Genomic DNA, 15,588 nt, shown 5'->3' with positions numbered 1-15,588 from the left:
TGACAGGTTGGATGGTTGAGAGGTTGGATGGTTGAGAGGTTGGATGGTTGAGAGGTAGGATGTTTGACAGGTTGGATGTTTGACAGGTTGGATGTTTGACAGGTTGGATGTCTGACAGGTTGCATGGTTGACAGGTTGGATGTTTGACAGGTTGGATGTTTGACAGGTTGGATGGTTGACAGGTTGGATGTTTGAGAGTTGGATGTTTGACAGGTTGGATGTTTGACAGGTTGGATGGTTGACAGGTTGGATGTTTGAGAGTTGGATGTTTGACAGGTTGGATGTTTGACAGGTTGGATGGTTGACAGGTTGGATGGTTGAGAGGTTGGATGGTTGAGAGGTAGGATGTTTGACAGGTTGGATGTTTGACAGGTTGGATGGTTGACAGGTTGGATGGTTGAGAGTTGGATGTTTGACAGGTTGGATGTTTGACAGGTTGGATGGTTGACAGGTTGGATGGTTGAGAGGTTGGATGGTTGAGAGGTTGGATGGTTGAGAGGTAGGATGTTTGACAGGTTGGATGTTTGACAGGTTGGATGGTTGAGAGGTTGGATGGTTGACAGGTTGGATGTCTGACAGGTTGGATGGTTGAGAGGTTGGATGGTTGACAGGTTGGATGTCTGACAGGTTGGATGGTTGAGAGGTTGGATGGTTGACAGGTTGGATGCCTGACAGGTTGGATGGTTGAGAGGTTGGATGGTTGACAGGTTGGATGGTTGACAGGTTGGATGTTTGACAGGTTGGATGGTGTGCACTGGGAGCAGAAAGTAGTCCTACGACTTGGACAGAACTTACAGAGCAGCCTGCGAAGAGGAGTTAGGTTTGTCGGACTGTGCCAGGTGTGGAACTCTCTTCAGTTCCTTGGACAAGATGTACTGGGTGATGTCGTCCTGCCAGGACAGACCTGCAGGGACAGACAGGTAGGAAGTCAGCCATGCTTCCTTACAGGTGAGCCAGGAGGATTTAGGTCTAGACCAGTCTGTCTTGACCCTGGAGGGTGCAGTGTGTATGTAATACCCTCCCCCACCAGCGGTGGCACCAGTGACAAGGTCAAAGAAACAGAAGAAGTCTGGAGCTGAAGTCAGGGAGAAGTTTCTGAAGCGCAAAAATCTGAATCTTTATTTTCAGTGACAATTTAATTTCATGTTATGGATACTTTATTTAAGTAACATCAATTATTATTTATTTAGTTAGTTACAATGAATTCATTTAAGATTGTGGAATTGTATGCACATTTATTTCTCATCCAATTTTGTCTTTTGTGTGTATGTGTATATATATGTGTATGTGTATATATATATATATATATATATATATATATATATATATATATATATATATATATATATTGTTGCGTTTGAACCAGATGTTCCTCTGAGGGAATATAAATTGCTGGTCAATCCCAAGTTCTTTTGATGACACATAAGCTGATTTTAAATGATAACTCCGAACAGAATAGGTATTTTGCAATTTATTCCAAAGCTTTGGAGAGACCAACCTAAAAAACAACACATTTAAACCGCGTCGCCTAAGTCGATCTGACAACACTATGGAAGTCTTGTCTTTTTCAATATGCCCATGGCCCCCTCCCTTCAGAGCAAATACACATATCTATTGCTTTTCTCAGCTGGAGACAGAAAGAGATAGGATAAAGGAGTATTGCTACTCCCACATTCCAAGCTCAAGGTAGTCTACAGTGTATCATTGGTCATGAGATACAGAAAAGATAATAAGAGTACAAGATGGAACACGAGCTATTTCAAATATGACTAAAGAAAATAAATAACTTTTAAATGTGGATATGTGTAGATATCTATCTCCTTATATATATATATATATATATATATATATATATATATATATATAAACCCTGTTTCCATATGAGTTGGGAAATGGTGTTAGATGTAAATATAAACAAAATACAATGATTTGCAAATCCTTTTCAACCCATATTCAGTTGAATATGCTACAAAGACAACATATTTGATGTTCAAACTGATAAACTTTCATTTTTGGCAAATAATCATTAACTTTAGAATTTGATGCCAGCAACACGTGACAAAGAAGTTGGGAAAGGTGGCAATAAATACTGATAAAGTTGAGGAATGCTCATCAAACACTTATTTGGAACATCCCACAGGTGTGCAGGCTAATTGGGAACAGGTGGGTGCCATGATTGGCTATAAAAACAGCTTCCCTGAAATGCTAAGTAATTCACAAACAAGGATGGGGTGAGGGTCACAACTTTGTAAGCAAATTGTGGAACAGTTTTAGAACAACATTTCTCAACGAGCTATTGCAAGGAATTTAGGGATTTTACCATCTACGGTCTGTAAAATCATCAAAAGGTTCAGAGAATCTGGAGAAATCACTGCACGTAAGCGATGATATTACGGACCTTTGACCCCTCCGGCAGTATTGCATCAAAAACTGACATCAGTGTGTAAAGGATATCACCACATGGGCTCAGGAACATTTCATAAAACCACTGTCAGTAACTACAGTTGGTCGCTACATCTGTAAGTGCAAGTTAAAACTCTACCATGCAAAGCCAAAGCCATTTATCAACAACACCCAGGAACGCCGCCGGCTTGGCTGGGCCCGAGATCATCTAAGATGGACTGATGCAAAGTGGAAATGTGTTCTGTGGTCTGACGAGTCCACATTTCAAATTATATTTGGAGACTGTGAATGTGGTGTCCTCCAGAACAAAGAGGAAAATAACCATCTGGATTGTTATAGGCGCAAAGTTGAAAAGCCAGCATGTGTGATGGTATGGGGGTGTATTAGTGCCCAAGGCATGGGTAACTTACACATCTGTGAAGGCACCATTAATGTTGAATGGTCCATACAGGTTTTGGAGCAACATATGTTGTCATCCAAGCAACGTTATCATGGACGCCCCTGCTTATTTCAGCAAGACAAGTGTTACAACAGTGTGGCTTTGTTAAAAAAAGAGTGCGAGTACTTTACTGGCCCGCCTGCAGTCCAGACCTGTCTCCCATGGAAAATGTGTGAAGCGTAAAATAGGACAGCGGAGACCCCGGACTGTTGAAGGATTGAAGCTCTACATAAAACAAGAATGGGAAAGAATCCCACTTTCAAAGCTTCAACAATTAGTTTCCTCAGTTCCCAAACGTTTATTGAGTGTTGTCAAAAGAAAAGGTGATGTAACACAGTGGTGAACATGCCCTTTCCCAACTACTTTGGCACGTGTTGCCGCCATGAGATTCTAAGTTAATTATTATTTGCAACAAAAATAAAGTTGATGAGTTTGAACATCAAATATGTTGTCTTTGTAGCATATTCAACTGAATATTCAGGAGCAATTATGGCGTCTAAATCATGCCTGACTGGAAAAAACACATCATTGAAAAATCATTTTTAGAAGACTTTTAGGAATCATAACGAATTACAATCACCTTTCATTAAAACATTATTTTTTTGACACCCCATTTAGACTTTTGTGAGTTGATGATGTGCCAGGACCAACCTTGGAGCATGAGCTGTTTCAGGACTTCCTGCATCCTCTTCAGTACTGGAACTGTCACCTGGTACTGGACCCGGTCCTGCTTGGAACCCCGACACTGACCAAACAGCCCGTCTGGTGAGCACACACACACACACACACACACACACACACACACACACACACACACACACACACACACACACACGGTCATCAAATAGAGTATTTGATGTACTTTTGTCCTGCAAGACTCTTGGCCCCGCCCACACCTTTCTCCTGCATGACTCTTAGCCCCGCCCACACCTTTCATCCGGATTGCTTCACAGCAGCCTTATGCTTTTTTTTCTTGCTGCTGCAATCACCATGGCAACAACATCTAACACCACACCATTAAGAACATTAAATACTATATACAATTCTAAAAATTGATTCAACAAAAAATACAACCTTAAAATCAATAAATACACAATTAAAAAAAGACACAATTAGGAAAAATACAACAACAACAAAATCCACCATTAAAAAATAGACCATTAAAAATACACATTGAAAAAAAAATACACAATCAAAAAATACACAACTAAAATACACGATTAAGAGAATATGCAATTAAAAATACCATATTGAAAAAATACACAATAAAAAAAAACAAATAAGAAAAACAAGACACACAATTAAGAAAAATACAAAATTGAAAAAATAGACAATGATAAAATAGACGATAAAAAATACACAGTTAAAAAAATACACAATCAGACAACACACAAAATATAAAATACAAAATTAAGGAAACATACAATTGAAATAAAAAAATAAAAAAATAAAGAAGACACACGATTACGAAAAATACAAAATTAAATATATACACAATTAAAAATTACATAATCCAAAAATACCCAAAATATAAAATACACAAAGTCAGTTAAAAATACAAAATTGAAAAAATACACAATAGAAAAAATACAAATAAAAAAAAACAATACCCACAATTAAGAAAAATACAAAATTAAAAAAAATACAAAATTAAAAAAATAGACGACAAAAATAGACGATTAAAAGGTTACACATTTTAAATAATTCACAATTAAAAAATACACAAATTATTAAATACACAATAAAAATAGACAATTAAAAAAATAAACAATAAAAAATACACAATTAAAAGGCACACAAATAAAAAGGTACACAATTAAAAAACACACAATCAAAAAATACACAAAAAAATTAAATACACAATTAAAAAAATACACAATCAAAAAATACAGAAAATATAAAATACACAATTAAAAATTGGCAATTAAAAATACAAAATAGAAAAAATACACAATCAAAAGTACAAATGAAAAAAACAAGACACACAATTAAGAAAAATACAAAATTTAAAAAAATACACAAATACACAATTAAAAAAAACAATAAAGGTACAAAATTTAAATAATACACAATTAAAACATACACAATATATGAAATACACAATAAAAAATAGACAATTAAAAAAATAAACAATAAACAAGAGACAATTAAAAAGGCACACAAATAAAAAGGTAGACAATTCAAAAAATACACAATCAAAAAATAGACAATTAAAAAATACACAAAATATGAAATACACAATAAAAAATAGACAATTAAAAAAAATTTACAATAAAAAAGAGACAATTAAAAATTCACACAATTAAAAAGGTACAAAATTTAAAAAATACACAAAATATGAAATAGAAAATAAAAAATAGACAATTAAAAAGGTACACAATTTGAAAAAATACACGATTATAAATACACCAAATATGAAATACAACCCACACAGTAGTGGTGTAATACAGATGTGAGTGGGACTAAAGCCAGAGGAGCTTTTGCTGCACTGATGAGTCACTGCTGTCTTCCAGTGCGCGCGCACACACACACACACACACACACACACACACACACACACACACACACACACACACACACACACACACACACACACACACACACACACACACACACGACGGCGCGTCGTCATTTTAGGAGCAGAGGTGGTGAGTTATCACCTGATAGCATCACCTGCTACCATTTCCCTGCTGCTTGTTTGAGCACACTCCTTCAGTCACACGCAGGATTCTCACAGGAATGAGGCCAAAACACAACCTGACCTGGTGTAAATATACAAATGAATAATACACTTTCTCACCACATCAGTATTGTCTTTTTGGGCCATTTGGTGAATACAAAATTAAAAGAATACACAACAAAAAATACAGAATTAAAAAAAATAAATTAATTAAAATACACAATTAAAAAAAACTACACAATTAAATAAAACAAATATACATTTAAAAAGTAGACAATAACAAATACAGTATTAAAAGGGTACACAGTTTGAAAAATACATGATTAAAAAATACACAAGTAAAAAAAAAAATATATATATATACATATATATACCAATTAAAAAGGTACACAATTAAAAAAATACACAATAAAAAAAACACACTAAACACAAAATACACAATCTAAATAAACGATTAAAAAATACATAATGAAAAAATAGACAATAAAAATGGACAGCTGAAAAATACACAATTAAAACATGGACAATAAAAAATACGCAATAAAAAAATAAACATTCAAATAAAAACACAATTAAGAAAAATACAAAATTTAAAAAATACACCATTAAAAATAGCCAATAAAAAATACACAATTAAAACATTGACACAATTTGAAAAACTCATGATTAAAAAATACACAAAATATGAAATACACCATATAAAAAACACACAATTAAATTAAAAAAAGTAGACGATAAAAAATACAGTATTAAAAATGTACACAGTTTAAAAAATACATGACTAAAAAATACACAAGTAAAGGAATAAATATACAATGAAAAAGGAACACAAAAATGTAAAAGAGTAAAAAATACACGATTTTAAATATACTAAATATAAAATACACAATAAAACAGTTCAAAAATACACAATTAAAAAAAAAAAATATATATACACCAATTAAAAAGGTACACAATAAAAAAACACACTAAACACAAAATACACAATCCAAATAAACGATTAAAAAATACATAATGAAAAAATAGACAATAAAAATGGACAGCTGAAAAATACACAATTAAAACATGGACAATAAAAAATACACAATTAAAACATGGACAATAAAAAATACACAATAAAAAAATAAACATTCAAATAAACACACAATTAAGAAAAATACAAAATTTAAAAAATACACAATTAAAAATAGCCAATAAAAAATACACAACTAAAACATTGACACAATTTGAAAAACTCATGATTAAAAAATACACAAAATATGAAATACACAATATAAAAAACACACAATTAAATTTAAAAAAAGTAGACAACATAAAATACAGTATTAAAAATGACACAGTTTAAAAAATACATGACTAAAAAATACACAAGTAAAGGAATAAATATACAATGAAAAAGGAACACAGAAATGTAAAAGAGTAAAAAATACACGATTTAATAATATACTAAATATAAAATACACAATAAAACAGTTAAAAAATACACAATTACAAAAATATATATATATATACCAATTAAAAAGTTACACAATTAAAAAAATACACAATAAAAAAAACACACTAAACACAAAATACACAATCCAAATAAATGATTAAAAAATACACAATAAAAAAATAAACATTCAAGTAAACACACAATTAAGAAAAATACCAAATTTAAAAAATACACAATTAAAAATAGCCAATAAAAAATACACAATTAAAACATTGACACAATTTGAAAAACTCATGATTAAAAAATACACAAAATATGAAATACACAATATAAAAAGCACACAATTAAATTAAAAAAAAGTAGACAATAAAAAATACAGTATTAAAAATGTACACAGTTTAAAAAATACATGACTAAAAAATACACAAGTAAAGGAATAAATATACAATGAAAAAGGAACACAAAAATGTAAAAGAGCAAAAAATACACGATTTAATAATATACTAAATATAAAATACACAATAAAACAGTTCAAAAATACACAATTAAAACAGACAATAAAAAATACACAATAAAAACACATTTGAGAAAAATACACAATAAAAATGCACGATTAAAAATATACACAATTTAAAAAATTCCCGTTTAAAAAATACACAGAATATGAATTCCACAATAAAAATAGGGAATTATAAAGGTAGACAAAGAAAAAGCATCAAAGAGATGCAGGACATGATCAGTAAGACCACGCCCACAAACACTAACATGGACCACTTCACACCACGAGGTCAAAGTTCACTCTCAGCATGTTGGAAGAAGTCGGAGGTGAGTCAAGGAAGGTCGACTTTGTGGCAGCACAGGAGAAAGTTCAAGTCAAAACTTGGACTTTTGCATTTTCTTGCTTGTAACTGTGGTGCGTTCAAGGACCCTCCATTACAGTTAGAAACAGAGGTGTCACTTGGTTTTAAAAACAGGGAGTTTTTTGGCACTAATAATAATAATAATAAATATAATATAGTCATGATGATAAAGATTATGTATTATTATATATGTATTATATATTATATATCTCATCATGAATGTTACTACATGACATATATACTTACATCATGTACTGTATATACTACATGTTATTATGAATGTTACTAGATACTACATATATACTTACATCATGTATATACTACATGTTATTATGAATGTTACTAGATACTACATATATACTTACATCATGTATATATTACATGTTATTATGAATGTTACTAGATACTACATATATACTTACATCATGTATATATTACATGTTATTATGAATGTTACTAGATACTACATATATACTTACATCATGTATATATTACATGTTATTATGAATGTTACTAGATACTACATATATACTTACATCATGTATATATTACATGTTATTATGAATGTTACTAGATACTACATATATACTTACATCATGTATATATTACATGTTATTATGAATGTTACTAGATACTACATGTATACTTACATCATGTATATATTACATGTTAATATGAATGTTACTACATGACATATATACTTACATCATGTATATATTACATGTTATTATGAATGTTACTAGATACTACATATATACTTACATCATGTATATATTACATGTTATTATGAATGTTACTAGATACTACATATATACTTACATCATGTATATATTACATGTTATTATGAATGTTACTAGATACTACATATACCCTTACATCATGTTGAGATATATATATATATATATATATATATATATATATATATATATATATATATATATATATATATATATGTCTTCATCCCAGATGTTATAACATGAATACAAGAGGACCAAAGGTGTTGAAAGGCATGTTGTATTGGGCTGCGTGCGTAAGTGCAAATCCCAGCCAGACGTGCGTATGCCCGTGACTCATCAGCGTGTTCGCACAACAACTGTGGGGGTGTCGACCCCGCTGTGATGTCAGCGTTGCCATGGAGACAGCAGAGCAAGGAGGCGGGGTCTGGGATGAAGGGGAAGGTGAGGGTGGGGACACTTCTTCTACTCGCCCTTTTTTTTAATATATCATATATAGGAATATTGTGTGTGTGTGTGTGTGTGTGTGTGTGTGTGTGTGTGTGTGTGTGTGTGTGTGTGTGTGTGTGTGTGTGTGTGTGTGTGTGTGTGTGTGTGTGCCTTTACCGTCAAAGCACAACTGATCCCTGGAGCACACTTTTCTCTCAAACAGGCAACCTGATGGCAGACAAACACATGAATATAAACATATGAATATAAACACATGAATATAAACACATGAGTACAAACATGAATATAAACACATGAATATAAACACATGAATACAAACATGAATATAAACAAATGAATATAAACACATGAATACAAACATGAATATAAACAAAGGAATATAAACACATGAACATAAACACATGAATACAAACACATGAAGACAAACACATGAATATAAACACATGAACATAAACACATGAATACAAACACATGAATATAAACACATGAATATCAACACATGAACATAAACACATGAATACAAACACATGAATACAAACACATGAACATAAACACATGAATACAAAAACATGAATATAAACACATGAATACAAACATGAATATAAACAAATGAATATAAACACATGAACATAAACACATGAATACAAACATATGAATACAAACACATGAAGACAAACACATGAATATAAACACATGAACATAAACACATGAATACAAACACATGAACATAAACACATGAATACAAACACATGAATACAAACATGAATATAAACACATGAATATAAACACATGAACATAAACACATGAATACAAACACATGAATACAAACACATTAATATCAACACATGAATATAAACACATGAATACAACCACATGAATATAAACACATGAATACAAACACATGAATACAAACACATGAATATCAACACATGAATACAAACACATGAATACAAACACATGAATATCAACACATGAATATAAACACACATTAGTGACAATACACACTTTATTGTGCTGTAATACTTGTCTCTAAGCGCTTTGAGTCACTAGAGAAAAAGCGCTATATAAATATAATTCACTTCACTTGTCTAAATAATGGGGATCACAACATTTTTTATTACTGACTTTATTGTAACAACAAATGTTAGTGTAGATGAAACATATGTTTATTATTGTCATTCAGTCCTTCAATAAAATATTGAACATACTAGACAACTTGTCTTTTAGTAGTAAGTAAACAAAGAAAGACTCCTAATTAGTCTGCAGTAACATATTGTGTCATTTATACACCTATTATTTTATACACATTATGAGGGACAAACTGTAAAAATTGATTATTATTCCACTTGTTCATTTACTGTTAATATCTGCTTATTTCCTCTTTTAACATGTTTTATCTACACTTCTGTTCAAATGTAATAATCACTTATTCTTCTCTTCTTTGATACTTGACATTAGTTTTGGATGATACCACACTTTTAGGTATGGATGCGATACCAAGTAGTTACAGGATCATACAATAAAATATAATACCTAATAAACCAATAGTAATATGGTTAAAAAATACTGATGTAAAGGGTAGGTGTCGCGCTGTTTTCTGTTTTAACATGTTCTATCTACACTTCTGTTCAAATGTAATAATCACTTATTCTTCTCTTCTTTGATACTTGACATTAGTTTTGGATAATACCACACATTTAGGTATGGATCATGTCGATACCAAGTAGTTACAGGATCATACAATAAAATATAATACCAAGTAAACCAATAATAATATGGTCCAAAAATACTGATGTATTGTATTGTAGGTGTCGCGCTGTTTTCTCTTTTAACATCGACCAAGCCATCCATTTCCTACCGCGTATTCCCTTTGGGGTTGCGAGGGGAGCTGGTGATTATCTCAGCTACAATCGGGCGGAAGGCGGCGTACACCCTGGACAAGTCGCCACCTCATCGCAGGGCCAATACAGAGAGACAGACAATGTTCTTTTAGCATGTTCTATTAAAATGTAATAATCACTTATTGTTCTCTTCTTTCATACTTGACATTAGTTTTGGATGATACCACACATTTAGGTATGGATCCGATACCAAGTAGTTACAGGATGATACAGTGGTCATATTTAAAGTCCTCATGTGTCCAGGGACGTTTTTACTGACTTTATAAACATAACATGAAGTTTTAAAAAAAGGAAAAAAGATGTTGTGATTATAAAAAAATATCGGTGTAATCATAGTAGTATCGACAAGATACGCTCTTGGACTTGGTATCATTACAGTGGATGTTTGTTTACATTGTGACGGCGGTGAGCTATTGTATCTTCCCACGCTGTGTAGTGAAGCATGTTTATCTATTCCCCGTCCTCCAGTGATATTAATACTTTTAAGAAACTTACTTTATTTGTCACCATGGAGGCCAGAATTAGTGATTTAGAAGTAGCTAAAACACTGCGGATGGACGTTAGCCGCCAGCTGGCGAGCCATGTGTAAAAGCATCTCTTCCTGAGGGTGTTTCAGTGTTCCAACTTCACCTTTATCTTGACTTTTTACAGCAAAATGCGTCCATTCTCCCTTTTCTGTCTACACACTGTGTCTGCTTGTAAGTACTCTGTGTGTGTGTGCTGCCGTACATGCTCCTCTTCTCCTAAAATGACGACGCGCCGTCACGCCCGTTAAAAAACGAACCGGTACTTTTTTAGAGGCAGTATAGTACCGGATATGATTGATTGATTAGTATGGCGGTATCATACTAGTACAACTGTACTTCACTATGCTAAGCGTTGTGAGTCACGAGAGAAAAGCGCTATATAAATATACATATCTTGTAGTTATTTGGATAATTTTTGGGATGAAAACTATCAAAGCTGCTTTTTCTTTTCCTTCTTTATTCTTTATTACTATTTTGCTTTAAATTTTTATTTTGCTTATTTATCCTGTGATGAGGGTGCGACTTGTCCAGGGCGTACCCTGCCTTCCACCTGAATGCAGCTGCGTTAGGCTCCAGCACCCCCCGTGACCCCAAAAGAGACAAGCGGTAGAAATGGATGGATGGCTGGATGGATGAGTCTCTTTTTCTGTATTTTTCTTCTAATTGTTATTTTGCTTCTTTATTTGTTCATTTATTTATTTAATTCCACCTCTCTCTTTTTCTGTATTTTTGATTCTCGTGTTTTTTTGTTGTTTTTTTTGCTTGTAATTTTGTGGGAATAAGAACTGGCTCTCTCCTCTTTTTTATAATTCTCCCTTTTTTGTCTGGCTTGTCAATCTCCAGGCACAACATTTGATGCAAATCCGGCTCCTGTTTCAAAAGTGATTCTCACAAAGTAACATTTGGTGTAAAACTTATAATAAAATGTTTCGGTGGAAGGATTAGAAAAGCTCCTTCATGTCTTTCTAAGATCAGATTCTTCTTAGAGAAACAAAAAGGTTCAGTTCAAAATTGGGATGAATAGGAATCCGAATTTGGATGTGAAATGATGTTTTTGTCCATTTACATACTACGACATACAACCGGAGACTTGCAACCCGGGTGTTGTTGCAGCCGCCAGTCAGTCCAAAGTCTACAACGGGAAGAAGGGAGTTAGTCGTGTCCTTAAGGAGAGTCTCCGACAATCCGGGTTCCAATCTTTGTTTGCCAGGGGGAAATAACATGTACTTTTCACTCTAAATTGTCTGACTGTTCCTCAAATTCATCCTGAACAGTCTTTTCCTCTTCGGTCCACAGTTTCTAAAACCAATTTGAAATGTGGACTCGTCAGACCACAGAAAAAGTTTTCCACTTTGCATCAGTCCATTTTAGATGAGCTTTGGCGTTTTCGGGTGTTGTTGATGAATGGCTGTGGCTTTGCAAAGTAGAGTTTTGACTTGCACTTACAGATGTAGCAACAAACAGTGGTTTTCTGAAGTGTTCTTGAGCCAATGTGGTGATATCCTTTACTCACGGATGTCGCTTTTTGATGCCTGAGGGGTGGAAGGTGCGTAATGTCATGGTTTACGTGCAGTGATTTCTCCACATTCTCTGAACCTTTTGATGATATTACGGAGCGTAGATGGTGAAATCCCTAAATTCCTTACAATAGCTGCTTGAGAAATGTTGTTCTTAAACAATTTGCTCAGGCATTTGTTGACAAAGTGGTGACCCTTGCCCCGTCTTGTTTGTGAACGAGTGAACATTTCATGGAAGCTGCTTTCATAGCCAATCATGGCACCCACCTGTTCCCAATTGGCCTGTTCACCTGTGGGATGTTCCAAATAAGTCTTTGAAGAGCATTCCTCAGCTTTCTCACTCTTTTTTTGCCACTTGTGCCAGCTTTTTTGAAACATGTTGCAGGCATCACATTCCACGATTAAATATGTCATTGGGGGCCGAAATCTTCTCTAAAGAAGACCAGGGATAGCTGAATGGTTAAAGCTCTTAGCTCCCAATCAAAGGGTCCTTCGTTCAAATCCCAGGCAAGTTGATCGATAACCAGGAAAGCTATTGTTTTGTATCATAGTTTACTGAGACAGGTTATCAATTGAATATGTCATTGGGGCCCGAAATCTGTCCTTGAGAGGACCAAGAATAGCTGAATGGTTAAAGCTCCTAACTCCCAATCAAAGGGCACTGTGTTCAAATCCCAGGCAAGTTCATCGATAACAAGGAAAGCTATTGTTTTGTATCATAGTTTACTGAGACAGGTTATCAATTGAATATGTCATTGGGGCCCGAAATCTGTCCTTAAGAAGAACAAGAATAGCTGAATGGTTAAAGCTCCTAACTCCCAATCAAAGGGCACTGGGTTCAAATCCCAGGCAAGTTCATCGATAACTAGGAAAGCTATTGTTTTTTGTCATAGTTTACTGAGACAGGTTATCAATTGAATATGTCACTGGGGCCCGAAATCTGTGCTTAAGAAGACCAAGAATAGCTGAATGGTTAAACAGCTAACTCCCAATCAAAGGGCACTGGGTTCAAATCCCAGGCAAGTTGATCGATAACTAGGAAAGCTATTATTTTGTATTATAGTTTACTGAGACAGGTTATCAATTGAATATGTCACTGGGGCCCGAAATCTGTCCTTAAGAAGACCAAGAATAGCTGAATGGTTAAAGCTCCTAACTCCCAATCAAAGGGCACTGGGTTCAAATCCCAGGCAAGTTGATCGATAACAAGGAAAGTTATTGTTTAGTATCATAGTTTACTGAGACAGGTTATCAATTGAATATGTCACTGGGGCCCGAAATCTGTCCTTAAGAAGACCAAGAATAGCTGAATGGTTAAACAGCTAGCTCCCAATCAAAGGGCACTGGGTTCAAATCCCAGGCAAGTTGATCGATAACAAGGAAAGCTATTGTTTTGTATCATAGTTTACTGAGACAGGTTATCAATTAAATATGTCACTGGGGCCCGAAATCTGTCCTTAAGAAGACCAAGAATAGCTGAATGGTTAAAGCTCCTAACTCCCAATCAAAGGGCACTGTGTTCAAATCCCAGGCAAGTTGATTGTTAACAAGGAAAGCTATTGTTTTGTATCATAGTTTACTGAGACAGGTTATCAATTGAATGTCACTGGGGCCCGAAATCTGTCCTTAAGAAGACCAAGAATAGCTGAATGGTTAAACAGCTAGCTCCCAATCAAAGGGCACTGGGTTCAAATCCCAGGCAAGTTAATCGATAACAAGGTAAGCTATTGTTTTGTATCATAGTTTACTGAGACAGGTTATCAATTGAATATGTCATTGGGCCCGAAATCTGTCTTTAAGAAGGCCAAGAATAGCCGAATGGTTAAACAGCTATCTCTCAATCAAAGGGCACTGGGTTCAAATCCCAGGCAAGTTGATCGATAACAAGGAAAGCTATTGTTTTGTATCATAGTTTACTGAGACAGGTTATCAATTGAATATGTCATTTGTTTGTGGGTTCTTCCGAGGATGTTGTAGTCGTAATGATTTGTGCAGTCCTTTGAGACATTTGTGATTTGGGGCTATATAAATAAACATTGATTGATTGATTGATTGGGGCCCGAAATCTGTCCTTAAAAAGACCAAGAATAGCTGAATGGTTAAACAGCTAGCTCCCAATCAAAGGGTCCTGGGTTCAAATCCCAGTCAGGTCGATCGGCTTGCCAAGCCAAAGAGAGGGAACGCTGGAAATTGTGAGGGTGCATCACCTCCCCCACACTAAGTAAAGCTAAGTGGTAGTGGGTTAGTTAACTTATAGTTAAAAAGTATGGGTAAAAATGATAACAAATAGTCCTAAAGTCTAAGGGTAATTTCGGGAGTTAGCTCCCCCCTGAGGCTAAAGTTGGTAAGTGTACCATCAGTAATTCCTGGCTGGGAATAGGAACATGAATAATTAATCAGTTTGAGTGTTGACCAATCAGCTCTCCTCGGTCTGACCAACAAATAGTCAATTAGTTAATAAAAAAAACCCAACAATAAATACAACAAATTGGAATGATTGAAGGGAGAAAAAAAATCTAATTGGATAATGAAAAAGAAAAGAAAAATAAATGGGTGGACAAATCCTCCTGAGTAGCTGCAATTGAATAATAAAAAATATATTTTTAATAATTGATATGCAATTAACTTTTCTTAATAGTGTT

At 33.9% G+C, this 15,588-nt stretch overlaps 1 protein-coding gene across 2 annotated transcripts in view; it reads right to left on the bottom strand.

Annotated features, from left to right (window-relative positions):
- ptprna (protein tyrosine phosphatase receptor type Na) overlaps positions 1–15,588 on the bottom strand; it is an 86,736-nt gene that overhangs the window by 62,018 nt on the left and 9,130 nt on the right. For both annotated transcript variants that reach the window (XM_061879984.1, XM_061879983.1), the window contains exons 2-4: positions 9,158–9,208; positions 3,494–3,604; positions 796–904 (exon numbers count right to left, since the gene is read on the bottom strand). In XM_061879984.1, the coding sequence (XP_061735968.1) occupies positions 796–904; positions 3,494–3,604; positions 9,158–9,208 (271 nt within the window). The remainder of the gene's footprint in view (positions 1–795; positions 905–3,493; positions 3,605–9,157; positions 9,209–15,588) is intronic.

Source organism: Nerophis ophidion, linkage group LG19 (assembly GCF_033978795.1).
Source record: "Nerophis ophidion isolate RoL-2023_Sa linkage group LG19, RoL_Noph_v1.0, whole genome shotgun sequence".
Taxonomy (NCBI): Eukaryota; Metazoa; Chordata; class Actinopteri; order Syngnathiformes; family Syngnathidae; genus Nerophis; species Nerophis ophidion.
Note: the sequence above shows the minus strand (reverse complement) of the source record. Positions and strands in the feature narration are given on the sequence as shown.